Below are 19,516 nucleotides of genomic sequence, written 5' to 3'. Positions count from 1 at the left end.
GCAGCGCTGGTAGCTGTCAGTGTGGCCACACTCCAGCGCTGGCCCTTCCACAGCTGCATGACCAGCGCTGTAACTCCCAGCGCTGCAACTTGTAAGTGTAGCCAAGCCCTCTGAGAGGTTAAAATGCTAGGAAAACTGAAAGTAAGCTGCCAACTGCTTAAGTCTCTGATGGAGACAAGAGGAGTTTATAAATGGGGTGCCAATCGAAATGACAGAAGATGAAGTAAAGCACAGAGGATGATAAGCTGCTCATTAGCAAGAGAGAGGAGGGGAAAGAAAGCCATGAACAGCCGTGCTTGTTGCATTTAAAAGAGAAGCTTTTAGGGTAACAATAGGATACCACATTTTTTAAACCAAACCATATAGTCCACCCTTGGTGAGGTGCTACAGATGTCAAATGTTTGGACATGTGGCAATATATGTAAAAGGAAAATCAGATGCAGTAAATCTGGAGGGGAGCACTCCTACAATTTTGTGGAAGGGACAAAAAAAAGCATAGCAACTGCGGTTCAAGAAAGTATAGTGCAGCATACGGTGGTTCTATAGCAGCAAAGCAATCAAGAGAGATACAGAAAACTAAAAATTACAAATAGCATAGTATGTGTGCAAGCTAATAAGATGCATCTAAGACCAAAAGGGGAAGAGGAAAGGAAACTCAGTAAGGAGAAAGAGATAAATGCACAATAGAATAAATCAAAGGATATGAGTGATACAGGGGAAAATAGGAGAAGACATATTATATGTAGACAAAGAGAGGTTTATAGCTTTTATGACTGAGGTAATAAACTGCACATCACAGACAGGGAAAAAGAGAAAATGAAAATTATAGTTAAAGCAGCAGAAAAGTACCTACGTGTCAGCAATTTATCAGTAGAGTGACTCCATGCTTTTTAAGAGAAGGAAATAGTAAAGGATAAATAAAATGGTACTATTTATTCTTGTAATGCACATAGCCTAATCACACATGGACAGGAACTAAATAAAAATATCTCAATAAGGCTACTAAATCTGATAATATTTGCATACAAGAAACAGGTTTAATAGAAAAACTAGATTTCAGAATCCCAGGATATGGCATCTATAGGCAAGATGGAGAAATATGAACTGGGAGTGAGGAAAACCTTTCCTTATAATTAAGAAAAAAATTATCTTGAAATTGAGATGAAGAAACTAAACAAAGTAAAACACTATTGAGATTCCAACACAAAATAAATTTTCATCTTTGAGAACATATAATATATACAACCCCTGTGGAAAACTAGAGATTAAGGATTTGACAGATAATTGAAGATGCAGCAGGCCTATATATTTATTATATGTGGACACTTAAACAACCATAACAGAATGTGTGAAAGTGGAAAAAATGGTAAGAATGGTAAATGTCTAGACAATTTATTGATGAAAATAATTTAGTAATACTGAATGATGGTACACCCTCTTGGTTTAATGCAGCCAATGGAAATCTCTCCTGTCAAGACCTGGGAATAGTGTTCAGTAGTATAGCAAGCAAATACAGCTGCCAAGTCGATAAAGAAGATAATCACTTCCCTATCCTGATAGAATATCAAGGTAAAGGCAATGTTGCGGATGGAGGAAGGCCCCTACTTGGAATATTAAAAAAGCAAACTGGGAACATTTTGTAACTTAGTGGTAATATAACTAAGGGAATCATGATGGCAGAAAAGTTATCTTAGGTAGAGCTATCTGGTCATCCTAAAGGTAGAAAACAAGTACCATGGTGAAATGAGGAGTGTAACAAAAGCAATTAAGGAAAGGACCAAAACATATATGAATAGTGAGGACTTAATGAAATACACCACTACCTCGATATAACACCACCCGATATAACACGAATTTGGATATAACGCGGTAAAGCAGTGCTCTGGGAGAGGGGGGGCTGCGCACTCCGGTGGATCAAAGCAAGTTCAATATAACATGGTTTCACCTATAACACTAAGATTTTTTGGCTCCTGAGGACAGCGTTATATCGAGATAGAGGTGTATAAGATAAACAAGGCAATTGCACAAAGGGCTATTAAAAAGGCAAAAAAAGGAAGTTGGAGAAAGTACTATGGGAAAATAAATGAAGATGCTAAAACATCACAGGTATATAAGCAGATTAGGACAATGAATGGAATACAAGGTAAGAGCAATTCTACACCACCGTAACAGGCTGAGGGATAAAAAGCTCTTATGAAGAAAAACACAGAACCCCTAGTAGAAATATTCCACAACGTTAATAATGGTGAAAATCAGAGAATAGAAATCCACATGAGGAAAAAAAATTAGAAGAATCATGAGAACTGGAAGAGGCGGGATGAAGATAAGGATATGATATTAGTTATTAAAATGAACACTTCTATATGTGGGAACTTTAAAAAGCTATTGCTAAGAGCAAAAACTCTGCACCAGGTAAGGATGGCATATGTAACAAAATGCTAAAACACTTGGATGAGGGGAATCTGAAAACACTGCTAACGCTGTACAACAGTATATGGGGAAAAAGTGAGCTACCAATGCAGTGGAAACATGTGGTTGTAGTTTCAGTGTAGAAACCAGATTAGCCGCGAGCAAGACCTGATGCATACAGGCCAATTGCCCTTACGTCATGTATGAGTAAAGCCATGCAAAGAATGAGTGAAAGATTAACAACATATCTAGAGAAATGGCTTTATGACAATGTGCAAAGTGGGCTCAGGAGGGGGAGGAGTATAGTTGATCATATAGTAAGAGTGAAGATTGAAGTACAAAAATGTAGGAGAAATAAAGAATATATAGGTTTCCTAGATATTGAAAAATCATAAGATATGTTGTAGAGAGAGGGCTTATTGCATAAAATAGCATCTATGGGCATGAAAGGAAGAATATAGAGGTGGATAAAGGATTTCTTAAGTAAAAGAACTACGCAGGTCAGAATAGGGAAAGCCTACCCTAGCATATATGCAATCGCAAATGGCACTCGACAGGAGGGTGTCAACAGTCCTATCTTATTAAACATAATGATAAATGAACTCCTAAAAAGGATGAGTGCAGGAATAGGCATATCCAAGTTCGCAGATGATTGTGGCATATAGGCTCAAAACATAAACCAGGGAATAGCTGAGAAGCAAATCAATGAAGCATTTAGGAAAAGCATGGACTGGGGAAACCTGGGGCTTTAAATTTTCAATTCTAAAAACTAAAGGAATGATATTCACTAAAAGGAAAATTAAAAAATATTGTAAACTATATATGGGCAGCAAATAGGTATAGTTAAAAGCTACACATTCCTCATTAGATAGCAAGCTAACATGGAAGAATCACATGGAAAATATTGTAAATAAATGTAAAGGTAAATTCAATATACTTAAAAGGATTTCCAGAGTCACCTAGGGCACTGATATGAAAGCAGTGGCAATGCTTTATAGAACATTAATAACACCAGTCACTGAGTACTGATGCCAAATGTTTACTTGAGCATCAAAAAAGAACCTAAGGATGCTAGACGCAACCAAGCCCAGGCATTATGCATTGCACATGGTGCCTCCATTACAACCTCTTTCTGAATAATGCAGAGAGCTGCTGGTGACATGCCTATAGCATTAAGAACAAAATTACTAGCCTTAACCTTTTGGGCAAAAGTCAACAGGGAGGATAGAAATATTAAACAAATATATGAAGAATACTGGGAATTCAGTGGAAAACATGGGGGGGAAAACCCAAATACCTATGTTAACAGGATTAAAGTATGGAGAAAGGAATGAAGACAAAAGAAATACCTATAAGAAATGAGCATATATTGCCATGGGAACACACATCATAAGTGGAAAATCATGCCCTCCACCACGATATAAATGTGGAACTATATAATGAAATTAAAAGGGGGAAAGGAGAGTGAAATGTGTTAAATACAGCAAATCAATATCTATGTGATAAACTAGGGAAACATTACCAAATATTTGTGGATGGGTCTAAAGATAAGAAAACCAGGAGCGTGGGGACAGCATTCTATGTCCCAACACATGGAATAAAGAAATCCATTAGATTATCAAATTTTGTAGCCGTTTGATGGCCGAGCTTGCAATGATAATGTTGACATTATACTGGATGTGCAACCTACCTTCACTGTCATCTTGTCATATCCCCTACTGGCAATCAAAAATGGGAATTCAGATAGCAGAAATGATATAATTAATGAAATATTGTTACTAACAACAAAATTGGCGCAGATGGCAGTAAACACTGAAGTAGCATGGATCCCAATGCATGCTGGGATAGCAGGAAATGAGGTGACAAAGTAGAGAAAAACACTGTAAAAGTGAAAAAAAATTGACAGAGATCCTCCTAAGTAAACAGGGATTTAAAAATCTTATTAAAATGAACTGAGAAAGGAGTAACAGGAAGTATGCATAAAAGAAACCAGGAGGAAAAGATTTCATGAAGTCTGCCCTAGAATAAAAAATGGTGATGTACTTCAAGAACGTAAGAGAAAGAGTGAGGTAGCTCTACTTCAAATACTTTCCTGACACTGTGGTTTAAACAGTAATTTGGCCTTAATTAATAAACTCAAAGATGGGCTGTGTGAGACATGTAAGGTCAAATAAATGGTTAATCATATCCTCTGGCAGTGTGAAGAGTGTAATGTTAATAGGGGGATTTTGTACGACAAACTCAGGCACCTAGAAGTGGCAAAGTTTACACTAAAATACCTAGTTAGAGCACCCAGGAAATGGGACACCATTAAGAAAGCAATATTACAATTATTTAAAATTCTGGGGGAAAAGAGAGACTAACTATATGTCATGAAATCCAGCACCTGGAAGTTATAGACTCAGAATGTGAGTCTGTTATGCCATAATATACAAGAAGAAGAAGAGCAAGAGAGCATTTGGGGGGGAGGGGGGAGAGAGAGAGAAACAATGGTAAGGGAGAAATGGGATGCTGTAGGGGAAATGGGTAACAAATGGGGTACTCAGGAAGATGGACAGAGAATGTGATGAGGAGGCAGAGAGATTAATGGAAGGAAAGATTATAGTGTATACTGGAAGGGTGTGTGGGAAAGAGAGTGAGGGAATAAGAAATAGAATCTCCCAGCATATTTATTTTGGTCTGCAGGAAGGAAGAGAGTTACAAACAGAGTGAAAGCAGAGGGAAGAGTAGAAAGTTAGAGTAAACAAATCAAAGTATGTAATGAAGTAAACAAAAGAAATGCAAATTAAAAGAGTTAAAGGTGAAACACTGAAATCGAAAAAAAGTGGGGGACGAAAAGGAGTAGAAATAAACAAACACAAGGGAAAATAATCAGAAGAGACTAGAAAAAGAGATTAGAAATAATAGAAAAATAAACAGCAGTTCAAAATAAGGTGTTAGAAAAAATACAGAGGAAAATACAATCAACAGAGGAAGCAATTATAACAAAGATCCCCTGAAATCTCAGAAAGCAAGCTATGGAGCCTCTCAAGATGGACTTCAGTGACCTTTGCTAGAAACTGTAAATGAGTAAACACAGGCAACATTACTGAAGGCAATTGACACATCTGAGACTCAGCATGGCCACATGATCTTCAGCCATTGCCAGGAGGTGATCTAACAATACTACCAGCATAGTCTCCATACTTTGGCCAAGGCTAAAAGCAAACTTACTGGAATCAGGGAGGTCTAAGGACTTCAGAGGCTTCTAGAGCTGTTTCCACCACAACTTTCTCAATAATTTACCCTACACTGGAAAATTAATGACTGGGTGATAACTGGAGAGCCTTCAGGGTCTAGAGATGGTTTCTTGACCCAGGATCTAATAATCACTTCTTTATCAGACTGGTACTTTGTAACTCCAAACGGACACATGGTCAATCTGCTCCAATGATGGTCTCTGAATCCCTCATTTTCCTTTACTAGGGACACAGATCTAATTCACAGGTCTTGGCCTGCAGTTCTCCCTGCATCTCCAGTAGCTTAGTGAGTGACACATACTGAAACGCAAGTAGAGCTGATTCCACATCTGTTCCCATTAGGCACAAATTTGCTACCATAGAGAAGAATCTCTCAACTCAAGCAAGGCCTCTGTTGAGCAGACCGTGCAATCTGGACAGCAATTAATCCCCACCCTTTGATTCATATGTGAGGGCAACGTACTCTGTGAGGCTTTGGCTACACTTGCAGATTTGCAGCGCTGCAGCAGGGTGTGAAAAAACACCCTCTCCAGCACTGCAAATTGCAGCGCTGCAAAGCGCCAGTGTGGTCAAAGCCCCAGCGCTGGAAGCGCGGCTCCCAGCGCTGTACGCTAATCCCCACAGGGAGGTGGAGTATGGACAGCGCTGGGAGAGCTCTCTCCCAGCGCTGGCGCTCCGACCACACTTGCGCTTCAAAGCGCTGCCGCGGGAGCGCTGCCGCAGCAGCACTGTGCAGCGCTAAGTGTAGCCACAGCCTCAGATTCAGATTTAGGGTGGGAGACTTCCTGCATTTAAAATCAGATTCATACAAAACAGCCACATCACCTCTGTGACATTTATTTGGTTTATGTTGAACTGAATGCCCAACTGGGCCATTACTGAACCTATAGTGTTATCCAACTGTGTTTCTGTCATGCATGAGAACTCAGAGCCCTCATCCTTAATCACACATGAATGGTGATGACATTACAGACATTGACTTTGTATTCAACACTTTCAATATGAGCAAGGTCATTGACACCCTGCATTCCTGAGAAAATGATCTGGCATGGCCAGTAAGGTTAATATAATAAATTTCACATTAGTGACTGTGATAAATGAAGGCGGGGGGAAGGGGGGAGGAGGTAGCTCCCTTTTATGGACACCCAGCCAGCCAATAGCTATAAAATCTCTCTTAGTAGCTGTTCTCTGATTGCTCTACTTGTAAAGGGTTAAACAGTCTCACTGCTATGCATAGGTAAAAGGAAGTGGCTGGCTGGGTGTCCATAAAATGGATCTATTCCACCCTTCATTTATCACTGTGGCCCATGTCTTCCAAGGAGTCTCCTCCCTAAATGCCATGACCTAGTCCAAAAGACATTAAGCCCCCACAACTCAAGCCCACCCTAAGTCTACTGAGCCATAATATCACTCAAGCATCTTACCTACTGAAAGGTATCTATTGAAGGGAAGCAGCTGCCCCAGCTACATACTTAAATGAAGATCTTCAGAGCAGACTGAAAAACACTACCTACCCTAAGCTTCTTGAAAACCCACACAATTTTCCGCACTCTCCAACTCACCCTCATGGATCTCTCACACCCATGCAAATGGATACCACACTTGCGCTTCAAAGCGCTGCCGCGGGAGCGCTGCCGCAGCAGCACTGTGCAGCGCTAAGTGTAGCCACAGCCTCAGATTCAGATTTAGGGTGGGAGACTTCCTGCATTTAAAATCAGATTCATACAAAACAGCCACATCACCTCTGTGACATTTATTTGGTTTATGTTGAACTGAATGCCCAACTGGGCCATTACTGAACCTATAGTGTTATCCAACTGTGTTTCTGTCATGCATGAGAACTCAGAGCCCTCATCCTTAATCACACATGAATGGTGATGACATTACAGACATTGACTTTGTATTCAACACTTTCAATATGAGCAAGGTCATTGACACCCTGCATTCCTGAGAAAATGATCTGGCATGGCCAGTAAGGTTAATATAATAAATTTCACATTAGTGACTGTGATAAATGAAGGCGGGGGGAAGGGGGGAGGAGGTAGCTCCCTTTTATGGACACCCAGCCAGCCAATAGCTATAAAATCTCTCTTAGTAGCTGTTCTCTGATTGCTCTACTTGTAAAGGGTTAAACAGTCTCACTGCTATGCATAGGTAAAAGGAAGTGGCTGGCTGGGTGTCCATAAAATGGATCTACTCCACCCTTCATTTATCACTGTGGCCCATGTCTTCCAAGGAGTCTCCTCCCTAAATGCCATGACCTAGTCCAAAAGACATTAAGCCCCCACAACTCAAGCCCACCCTAAGTCTACTGAGCCATAATATCACTCAAGCATCTTACCTACTGAAAGGTATCTATTGAAGGGAAGCAGCTGCCCCAGCTACATACTTAAATGAAGATCTTCAGAGCAGACTGAAAAACACTACCTACCCTAAGCTTCTTGAAAACCCACACAATTTTCCGCACTCTCCAACTCACCCTCATGGATCTCTCACACCCATGCAAATGGATACCTTATTTCACTCCCCCAATCTGCTCTTATCCTGCTAGTGATTCTCTAAAAAACCCAAGGAAACTCACCTTCTCTGGAATGAACCCCCACATTCACAGAGGCCAGAGGTGAAAAGACAAATTCCCCATTTCTCACTAGAGTGGCCTCAAAACTCTCAAGAAGGCCAGTGGAATATAGGCAATCATCTACTGCTACACCTCACTTTTTATTTGTGTGTTCAGTTCCCCCATTTACAAGCTGAAATGCAGATTTTTGCACAGACCAATGTGTCTTAGAAATGCACTGACAATTTAGTGCCTACCATGTACTTGCTAGGTGGAGCAGGTAAAATTATTATTCTTGAATGTTCTCTGTTTTCCATGATATATGGGCACTAGCCAAAAAAACACAAATGATGCTAATTGTCTATAAGCCACTGGATTGCTCTACGCGCTAATCATTTTAGCCAGCAAAATGCAAGAAGAAATCTAATACTTCCATTTCAATGAGCCAAATGTAATAAATACAGCATTTGGGTTCCAGAAGTATTTTTATCAAGAGCTGTGATAGCTCGTGAAAATGTGTCTGGTAAGTGTACTTGCTATTTCTCTTGTCTTATATCTATCCAAGTTCACAAGTCTAACAAGACCTTAATTAAAATCTCTCAGTCTCTCTGACAGTGAAGAAAGCAAAAGCACTTAAAAAGTGATCATTTGGGATACTGTTCACTCTTCTAAAAAAATCCAACCCCCCTCTTTCTAAATTTGCTCATAAAAGGGGATATCCCCCCCCCACAACCAATATTGAAACCATATACAGAGAGAAAGATAATATTATCATTCTTTAGTTCTGCTCTTCTTCTGCTTTAGAGTCAGCTGGTGCCATCAGAACAACACACTCCGAACAAGAGTATAATGCAGTGATTTCATCCCGAGCATTGTTGTGTGGATTCATCAGCTCTGTTGGTTCCTACACATAACAATACAATTTGAAATTTAATGGAACACAAGTTCTTCAGCTTCATGGTGTAACTTCAGCTAAATCATCCCTTATTGTGTACCTAACATAGCGAAGTACTTGTGGACTTGGAAAATGATGTTTGCCTGAGTTCAAGGCTTTGTCAAATAGCTTGCTGAAGCTTTTTTTTTTTTATCATAAAAACAATGCTTCTTTGGCATAAACAGTTCTTTGGAGTAAATTAAAGCACATAAAATGGAGCTTTGTATGGAAATTCCTGTGTATTCAGGAAAGAATAGATACAACTTTTAGATAATGTTTTCACCTCTTCGCTCATAGAGCCAAGAAGCGTTATAATAGTGTCTGGGATTTGGCTAGGTTTTATTTTATTTTTTTAAAGTCACAATTGTATAATGTTTCTCTGCAGTTCTTGTTTGCTAGTCATAAAGAATACAAATGTAAAGAAAGGTCAAGGTTAAAGATTTGGAATCTGTTAAGATAAGAGTTGGCAAATAAATTAGAGGGAAACATGAATGAGAAATATAAGTGTTTGTATCTTGTTTATATATTAGCTATATTGCTGTTGTCAGGGCAAAGGGGAATTTTAGCTTTTTCAGTTTTTATTTGTCATAGAAAACCAAAAAGAAACTCCAAAACACTCAATTTTCTAAATTTGCTCTTGATGAGGGAGATTTTTTCCTACCAACACTGGATCCATACAGCATGAGAAACAGAATATTCTCCTTCTTTAGCTCCTACTGTAAATGAATAAATGGGAGGTAGTATGGATTTTAAAATAATATTCCCCTTGGGAGATCAATATGAGAAATCTTCTCCAATTAAAATGGTAGGTGATATGTAATATGATGGACAGCCATAATATATTTATAGAAACCACTGGATTGGAAATATATTTGTGAACATTTCTGAAGTGGTATGTCAAATTGTCAGTGATTCAACACAGTCAATAGTGAACAGGATTTTATTTTAATTTAATAGTTGCATAGCGTCAACATTTTAAACAGGAATTTTGACAACTACTTTTCATTGTTAATACCTCTACGTGTGGACACATGACAAATTTCTCTGGCCTTCCAGAAATTTTAGCTCTAAATTTGTTAGTGACTCTTCTGCCTGGGTCCAGTCCTGCTGTCATTGAGGTTCAATGTCAAAAGTCCCACCAATTCCAATCTGAACAAAGATTTGGTGAAAAGAAAATAGATTTGTTGTACTTTCATAATGAGACTTTTCTAATTATATGTTAATAATGGGAGAGTCTATAGATGTAGAAACAAATAATAACTGTAGCTTTATTTATTTTGTTTTATAATCATTAAGTGTAACAACATTTAATCCTCTTATTATGTGATTCCTTCCCAATAATTAGTTTGATCCTCGCGTGGTTGCGTACACTCCTGACTGACATGGGATCAAATCCTGAACTTCTAAAATAGTAAACAGTCTACATGGATCCACAGTTAGAATTAAAAGAAGAATAAAGGGACAATGGGAGTAATTATATGAAAGCGACCCTCTTTTACCAAATCATTCTAAACACTGATTTTTTTTTTATATTACTGTGTGGGCTGGAGTGGCTCTCAAACTTTTTTACTGGTGACCTCTTTCACATAGCAAGCCTCTGAGTGCGACCCTCCCCGCCTTATAAATTAAAAACACCTTTTAATATATTTAACACCATTATAAATGTTGGAGGCAAAGCGAGGTTTGGGGTGGAGGTTGACAGCTCGCGACCCCCCATGTAATAAACTCGTGACCCCCTGAGGGGTCCCGACTCCCAATTTGAGACCCCCTGCCCTAGCTGGAGACTTTCAGCAAATGCTTTCATTTTAACTTGAAGTCCTGCCCTGCTGTGTTGAAAACCACTCTGCCACATCCATTGTAATAAAAAATAACCCTCCTTTTCTTCTCATAGAATATCCCAGAGCAGATAGCTCATATTTATTTGTTATTGAAACCATTAAACAAATATTTTCTATGTGAGTATTCAGCTTCTGAGCTATCCAGTTACTTGTAGTGGGTTGTACTGTTATAAGTCACATGATTGAAGGAGATTGAATTTCAGCTTAAAATTGGGTTTCTGTTAATTTTCATTTATGCATCATTGAAATTTGCTTTCCATGGACATATGTGCCAAAACATTAGATTGCACAAATATATGAGTAAAATGATGCATGAATATAGACAAAATTAATTCATTTTACAATTCTAACATATGTTTATAGATTTGATTTATTTATTTATTAGCATTCAACTAAGTCTACCCATAGCATATGCTTAATGATTCATGAAGGATAGACTGAAGCATAGTGAGAACATTTTAAAGTGGTTAATGGACATTTTTCTGTCTGAGAATCATGGAGGAAGAATAATACACATCAATCTCTCTACAGAAAGGAAGAAGAAAAGAAATAGCAAAGATGTAGAGAAGCAAGTAAAAAATGGAATGAGGATATTGATATAGTAGGTATCACAGAAATGTCATGGAATGATGATAATCAGTGGGACATGGAATACCAGGTTACAAAATATACAGAAATGACAGAGTAGGTCACACAGGTGAGGGAGTGGCTCTATAGGTGAAAGAAAGCATAGAGTCAAATATAGTAAAAATCTTAAATGGATCAAACAGTACCATAGAATCTCTACAGCTAGAAATTCCATGGTGAATAATAAGACTACAGCAGTAGAAATATACCACCAAACACCTTATCAGAATGTTGATGGTGATTGTGAAATGCTCAAGGAGATTAGAGAGCTTCAAAAACAGAAAACCCAATAATAATCGGGGATTTCAATTATCCCCATATTGACTGGGAACATGTCACCTCAGGATGGGGACGCAGAGATAAAATCTGTAGACACCATTAATGACTGCTTCTTGGAGAAGCTAGTTCTGGAACCCACAAGGGAAGAGGCAATTCTTTATTTAGACCTAAGTGCTGCACAGGATTTGGTCCAAGAAGTGAATAGAGCTGAACCTTTCGGGGTAACAGCAACTATAATGTAATTAAATGTAACATCCTTTTGACGGGGGTGGATACCAAAGAAACCCACCACAGTAGGATTTATCTTCAAAAAGGGGGGAAACACAAAAATGAGGAGACCAGTTTAGCAGAAATTAAAAGGAAGTCACAAGAGTGAAATGCCTGCAAACAACACAGAAACTTTTTAAAAACAACATAATAGAGGCTCAAACTAAACATATCCCTCAAATAAAAAACAAAACAAAACAGTAAGACCAAAAAATGTCACCATGGCTAAACAACAGAGTAAAAGAGGCAGTTAGAGATAAAAAGACATCCTTTAAAAAATAAAAAGGAACAAACTCTGGGAAGTCAAGCATAAAAGTATAATTAGGGAGGCCAAAAAAGAATTTGAAGACAACTAGCAAGACACAAAAACTAACTGCATTTTTTTAAGTGCATCAGAATGAAGACTACAAAACAAGGAGTAGGCCTACTGGGAGAGGGATAGCTCAGTGGTTTGAGCATTGGCCTGCTAAACCCATGGTTGTGAGTTCAATCCTTGAGGGGGGCCATTTAGGGATCATCTGGGGCAAAAATCTGTCTGGTAATTGGTCCTGCTTTGAGCAACAGGTTAGACTAGATCTCCTGAGGTCCCTTCCAACCCTGATATTCTATGATTGAGGTACTAAAGGAGCATTCAAGGAAAACAAGGCCATTGCAGAGAAACTAAGTTAAATCTTTGCATCAGTCTTCACTGCAGAGGATGTGGGGGAGATCCCAACACCAGAGCCATTCTTTCTAGGAACTGTCCCAGATTGAGGTGTCAGTACAGGAGATTTTGCAACAAATTGTTAAATAAAACAGTAATAGGTCACCAGGATCAGACAATATTCACCCAAGATATCTCAAGGAATTCAAATATGAAATCACAGAACTACTAATCTATCAATTTAAATCATCCTCTGTACCAAATGATGGGAAGACAGCTAATGTGATGCTGATTTTTTTTTTAAAAATCCAGAGGTGATTCTGGCAATTACAGGATGGTAGGCCTAACTTCAGTAGCAGGCAAATTGGTTGAAACTATAGTAATGATTAGAATTATCAGACATAATAGATTAACATAATATGTTGGGGAAGAGCCAACATGGCTTTTGTAGAGAGAAATCATTCCTTACCAATCTATTAGAATTCTTTGAGAGTGTCAACAAACAAGGGTGATCTAGTGAAGTGGCTCTCAACCTTTCCAGATTTCTGCACCCCTTTCAGGAGTTTGATATGTCTTGTGTACCCCCAAGTTTCACCTCACTTAAAAACTACTTGCTTACAAAATCAGACATAAAAATACAAGTGTCACAGCACACTAGTACTGAAAAATTGCTTATTTTCTCATTTGTACAATATAATTATAAAATAAATCAATTGGAATATAAATATTATACTTACATTTCAACATATAGTATACAAAGCAGTATAAACAAGTTTTAGTTTGTACTGACTTCCCTAGTGCTTTTTATGTAGCCTGTTGTAAAAGTAGGCAAATATCTAGGTGAGTTGATGTACTCTGTGGTAAACCTCTGTGTACCCCCAGGGGTACGTATACCCCCAGGGGTACGTATACCCCTGGTTGAGAATTACTGATCTAGTGAATATAATATACTTGGTCCCACATCAAAGGCTCAGAAGCAAAGTAAGCAGTAATGGGATCAGAGGGAAGGTCCTCTTATGGATAAGTAACTGGTTAAAAGATAGGAAACAGGGTAGGAATAAATAGTCAATTTTAAATGTGAAGACAGTTAAATAGTGGGGTTCCTCAAAGATCTGTACTAGGAGCAGTGCTGTTCAACATAGTAATAAATTATCTGGAAAAAGAGGTAAACAGTGAGGTGGCAAAGTTTGCAGACGATAGAAAATTACTAAAGATAAACGTTAAGTCCAAAGCAGACCACAAAGAGTTGCAAAGGGATCTCAAAAAACTGGGTGACTGGGCAACAAAACTTCTGGAGCCCTGGGGTAGCGGCGGCAGTGCTCCGGCAGCAAGTTAAAGGGCCCGGGGGTGTAGCAGCGGCCGAGCCCCTGGCCCTTTAAATCGTCGCCTAAGTCCTGCCGCCACTACCCCAGGGCTCCGGCAGGCTCCGGGGATGATTTAAAGGGCCCAGGGCAGTAGTGGCTACTGGAGCCCTGGACTGTTTAAATTGTCCCCAGCGCCCTGCTGCTGGAGCCCTGGGAGGCGGCTGCGGGGCTCTGGCTGCTATTTTAAGGGCCGGGGCGGCAGTGGCTGCTGCAGCCTCAGACCCTTTAAATAGCCGCCTGAGTCCTGCCGCCACTACCCCAGGGCTCCAGCACGCTCCGAGGATGATCTGAAGGGCTCGAGTGGTAGCGGCTACCGGAGCCCTGGACCCTTTAAATTGTCCCCGAGCCCTGCTGCCAGAGCCCTGGGGAGGCGGCGGCAGGGCTCCAGCGGGTATTTTAAGGGCTGGGGCAGTAGCGGCTGCCGCCACCCCAGATCCTTTAAATAGCCACTGGAGTCCCGCCGCTGCTACTCCAGGGCTCCGGGGACGATTTAAAGGGCCCAGGGTGGTAGCTGCAGCAGGCGCCCCAGACCCTTTAAATCACCACCCAAGCCCCCACTTCCCCAGGGCTCTGGCAGCAGTTTAAAGGGGCCAGGGCTCCAGGTGCTGCTGGGAGCCCAGGTCCTTTAAATTGTCACCAGGTGAAGCCAATCCGCCTCGGTACAGTGCACCGGCTCTTGCTGGTACGCCGTACCGGGGCGTACCCGCTTACTTTCACCTCTGGGCATCGGCCACTGCTGGAAAACAGGATACCGGGCTAGATGTACCATTGGTCTGACTCTCTATGGCCATTCTAATGTTCTAATAAGCAGGAAAGTATGATCGATTATAAAATAAGTTCCACAGAAGTGAAAAGAAATAAATTGACTCATATATTCCAAATGTTTCTGTAATACCAGTGAAATCTATGCACACAATGAATTTGAATGGGTACCATTTAGCAAGTACACAGATCATCTAATATCTCAAAAGAGTATCACTGTGAATACTGGGACTATGGCTTGTTTTATCCTCCATGTGTTTGTTTTTTTGCCCAACCAGCAAGTCAAACAAGTTTCAGTGCATCATCGCAGACTTGTACTAACTGCACGATGCTGTATCTGAACTATTCTATGTTCAACTTAATAAAGCAAAACTTGAGACAGAATCAGTGTAATCAGTATCAAGGAACAATTCATATGCAGACAAATCTTTGACTGCATGATGAAAATTCACCACATTGGGTGACAGTGATATTAAAAAGAAAAGCTACACACAAAAGCTTTAATAAAGATCATGCAGCAGATAACGTATTATCAAAGCTTAAAGACCAAATAAATATATGACTTTCCTGCCTAAGCCTCTTACCTGCCTTTATTGTCAATGATAATGAAGACCATATTTAAAGAACAAATGTAAGATGGAAAAGACAAAGGAGGGAACTAAAGAAGAACAATAAAAACAAACAAAAATCCCCATTTTCTATGCATGTTTTTGTAGATTTAATCTTCTACACCTATTTGCGTTTTATTGCCATAAATCCACTGATTCTGTAGATTAGAAACTTTGTAATACTTGATTTAAGTTAGGAAAAAAAGTTTGTATTTTAAGATTTGTACATTTATCTAGCTAGCATGGTGAAAGAAAGAGGAATGCATAAATGATGCTTTACACATGCAGCCAACCTCACTAACAGCCTGATTCGGTGCCCACTGAAGTCACTGGGAGTCTTTCCATATGGTCATTGGATTGGGCATATGTGCTGCTGCAAACTCAAGATTTTATATTGAATCTCGACATTTCCTGTGTTTCTAAAAAACTCAGCAGCAAGACTTACGTAATTATGTGAGATTCTTTAAAAAAAGAGAGAAAACAAGTTTCTAACCCTCATGGTTGCAAAGAGAAGCTTGAAAATGTGACCCTACAACAACACATTTCAAATATCAAATGCCAGAAGGCAAATCAACCGCATTTTTATTTTTAAAATCTCATGATTTTTAAACCAACTTCTTGATTTTGAGGGGCTTGACTCAAGAGTTTCGAACACAGGGTTGGCAGTACTACATATATTCATCATAATGAAGACTATCCTTCTGTAGGTTTGTTTTATCACCTCTCACCAAGAATCCTCATGCTCCTTATTTTAACCTTGAGGTTCTATTGTAATAATAAAATAATAATACTCACGTGGATAATCTTTTGGATGCATCTTCTCTGACCAGTTTCCATAAAAAGTTAGCCTGTATTTAGCAGTTCCACAGGCACAACAGTCTAAGATTGGTTTATCAGTCACCCCCTCAAAGGTTGAGTCTAAAAAAACAGCAGTTATTGAAAATGTTCAGTTGCAATTCAACAGATGACAGCAAAACTCCAATTATAAATATGAGTATTGCAGCATAACTCATAGTATTTTATTATTTTGAGTTACAATTAGCTATTGGCCAAAACTGAAACGTTGATATTTCAAAGTGGGGTTAGTGATTTGACTTCATATCTCTGAATCTGAACCTGCCACTATGGTTTTGGTTCCACTTCAGGTCCAAAACTGGACAGGTTTTCTGTTTTCTGGTTTTTATTTCGATTTGGATCAAAATTTTATAAGAACAGCTGCTCTCTGATTTAGACTTAATACTGAACCTCAGGCCCAACCCTAAATATAATCCAGATCTGAAGCCAAACACCATGTCATCATCTTAACTCTAGTTAAAATACAACTCTGTTTTCTTTAGTGAATTAATATGAAGCCAACAGTAACAAATGGTCCTATCTGTCAGCCTTTAAAAGAGATTAAGGAGGATCAGACTGTATTTGGCCCTTGTGTGAGTGAACACGGGAAGGGAGAGTACTGGATGCCTTGTACGGGAAGCGGAGTATAAAAGCAGACCTTTCAATCTCTCTGAAAGCATGGCCAGTGACCACATACCCCGCTCCAGGAGTATTAAGAGGCATCGTGTCTGCTTGTGGTATAATGCCTTCTCTGCTGGACCGTGCAGCTCCACACTTTTCCCTAGCACCCAATGCAGCCCTGTGCCTTCAGGTCACAACTGAATATTATCAAAGCACAAAACTCACTTACAGGCCCAATATGCCTTTTCCTATCTAAGGCTATAACTAGATTAGGAAGATAGGTTGTGTTTAAAAATGTGTTAGCTGAAATCTTTTAACTAACACATTTTGAACACTTTTGTAGACAAGGTTTAACATCTTTAAAAATGTGTTAGCTGGTCATGATCAACCCTAGATTCCCATCCACATGGTTGACCATGACCAGCTAACATGTTTTAAATATGACTTGTCTTGTCTACACTAGTGTTTAAAAACATGTTAGTTAAAATGTTTAGCTAATACATTTTAAACACAACCTATTTTCCTAGTATACACATGATGCAAATTTACTTCCTATTCCCAATTTCATGTCCTTGCTTTTCTACTGTCCTCTCTCTTCTCAGGAACATGAACAGCTGTCTCAGTTTCATTTATTTTGCTTGCTTGCAATGGTCTTATTCAACATACTCACCACTCTTAATGTTAAAGGTTATTTTTAATGAGTGTAATGTGCATTCTTGAATGTATAAAACAGAACAACATAATGGCATGTGAGAATCCTGGCTAACATCAAGGATGCTACATTTATTAATTTCAGTTAAGCATCTTAGCACACATTCAGTTTCTTAAAAATAAAGGACATTATAGTCAGGGCCGGATTAAACTAATCCAGGGCCTTAACTTCAAGTTCAAAAATCAAATGGTCATCTCCTTAACTTCTCCTAAACTAGACACAGCCAAAATGGTTTCCAAACTGGTGGGGAGAAGGGGATAGAGGTGGTATCATCTTACAACAATTATCTCTGCATTTCTGCACAAAGAAATTATCATTCCTTTCCAGGAGGTCTGAGTAATGAGCCCCCTCTTCAAGTTTGAATCACCTCAAATTAAACCTCTGTTTAAAGGCAGCTTGACAGAACCACTCTCGTAACATTTAAAATTGAATCCTACATCCTACTACTTGCCAAGCAAACTGAATTTAGGAGCTACTTGCCCGATTTCTTTCCCCTAGTTCTACGTATTTATTAAGCACTGATCCTGGGATTTTCAAAAGCACCTGATGGATTTAGGCACACAAATCCCCTTGACTTTCAAGTTTCTTAGCTGCTTTTGAAAATCTTCCCCCAAGAGAGTCTGCACTGTCATGAAGACAGTCCTTGCCTTGAAGAGTTAACACCAAGACAAACATAAGACAAGACAATAGGATAACTAAAGGAATGGAGTTTTCTAAGACATTGTCTCTTTATAAATCAGACCACGTTAGAGAGGAATAATCACTTCACGTAGAAACAGAGATAATAATTGTAAGACAACTCCAACTCTATCTCCACCTCCCTATCATCTTGGAAACACCTGCAGTATGTAGAGTTCAGGGAACGATGAGGGCTTGGCTCTCATTTATAAACACAGAGACTTGCATAAATGAGTGCAATTTAATGTGAAGTGTGGAAGTCATTGCCTGGTGATTGGGAGGGTGTGCCTATAGGTCCACATGAAAGAAATGCAAGGGTGGAAGTGGGGAAAGGATATCAAAGTAGTATGAAGGTGCTGAGATGGTGAGAAAACCTCATCAGACTGCAGATACCAAATCTATACCAGGACAGAGTTATGCAGAACATCAAAATTGAGGTGTAGCAGTTTAAACTTGACACAAGAAGCAGCCGATGGAATATTTCAAAGAGGGCCAAGGGAGGACCTGGTTCATCTTACCTTGTTCACATAGTTTCTTGGTAAGAGAGCCCTCATCTTGAAAATAAATAATTCGCTTCTGCACAATACTGGCCCTGTTGAAGAGAGAAATACAGCTACAATGAAACATATCTGTTCCTTAAAAGCAAGAAGCGGATGAACGTTGAAGCAGTGAATGGACAGTATAGGTCATTCTTAGAATGTTTTGTAAAAACTGCTATATTAGAAGGTATCCCTCTCTAAAAGTCTGTCTACAGTCAGGTATACCTCAAAGTCTGTATACACTCTTTTTTCCCCCCATGACAGCCACATTTTAAGAACTGTATTACATTAAAATTGTTTCCTCTGTGATGAGTAATATTTGCTATCTAAACTAGTACTGCCCCCCCCATATATACACACCTACAGTGCTATAGACAGAGATACAGATGGAGAGATGTATATTTTTATTTCAAGTTGCATTTGATTATGATTACATATGGCAGTAACTTGAAATAATTTTGATGCCTTAAGAAAAGGTGATCAGTCATATTGTACGGAATCTGCTCTTTTTAAGTGTATGATATTCAACTGTCAAAAATTCAGAAAAATAACACCTCTAAAAACAAGCAGCTGTTTATAAGAAATCACTTGGCGTTCTGAGGAGA

The 19,516-nt window shown here is 39.2% G+C and overlaps 1 protein-coding gene across 1 annotated transcript in view; it reads right to left on the bottom strand.

The window, feature by feature from the left end:
- The window catches only part of SPON1 (spondin 1), a 337,162-nt gene that overhangs the window by 223,486 nt on the left and 94,160 nt on the right, over positions 1-19,516 (bottom strand). The window contains exons 4-5 of the mRNA XM_045015301.1: positions 18,891-18,964; positions 16,323-16,445 (exon numbers count right to left, since the gene is read on the bottom strand). Of these exons, the coding sequence (XP_044871236.1) occupies positions 16,323-16,445; positions 18,891-18,964 (197 nt within the window). The remainder of the gene's footprint in view (positions 1-16,322; positions 16,446-18,890; positions 18,965-19,516) is intronic.

The sequence above is a fragment of the Mauremys mutica genome, chromosome 4 (assembly GCF_020497125.1).
Source record: "Mauremys mutica isolate MM-2020 ecotype Southern chromosome 4, ASM2049712v1, whole genome shotgun sequence".
Classification (NCBI taxonomy): Eukaryota; Metazoa; Chordata; order Testudines; family Geoemydidae; genus Mauremys; species Mauremys mutica.
This window is presented reverse-complemented; position numbering and strand designations above follow the sequence as displayed.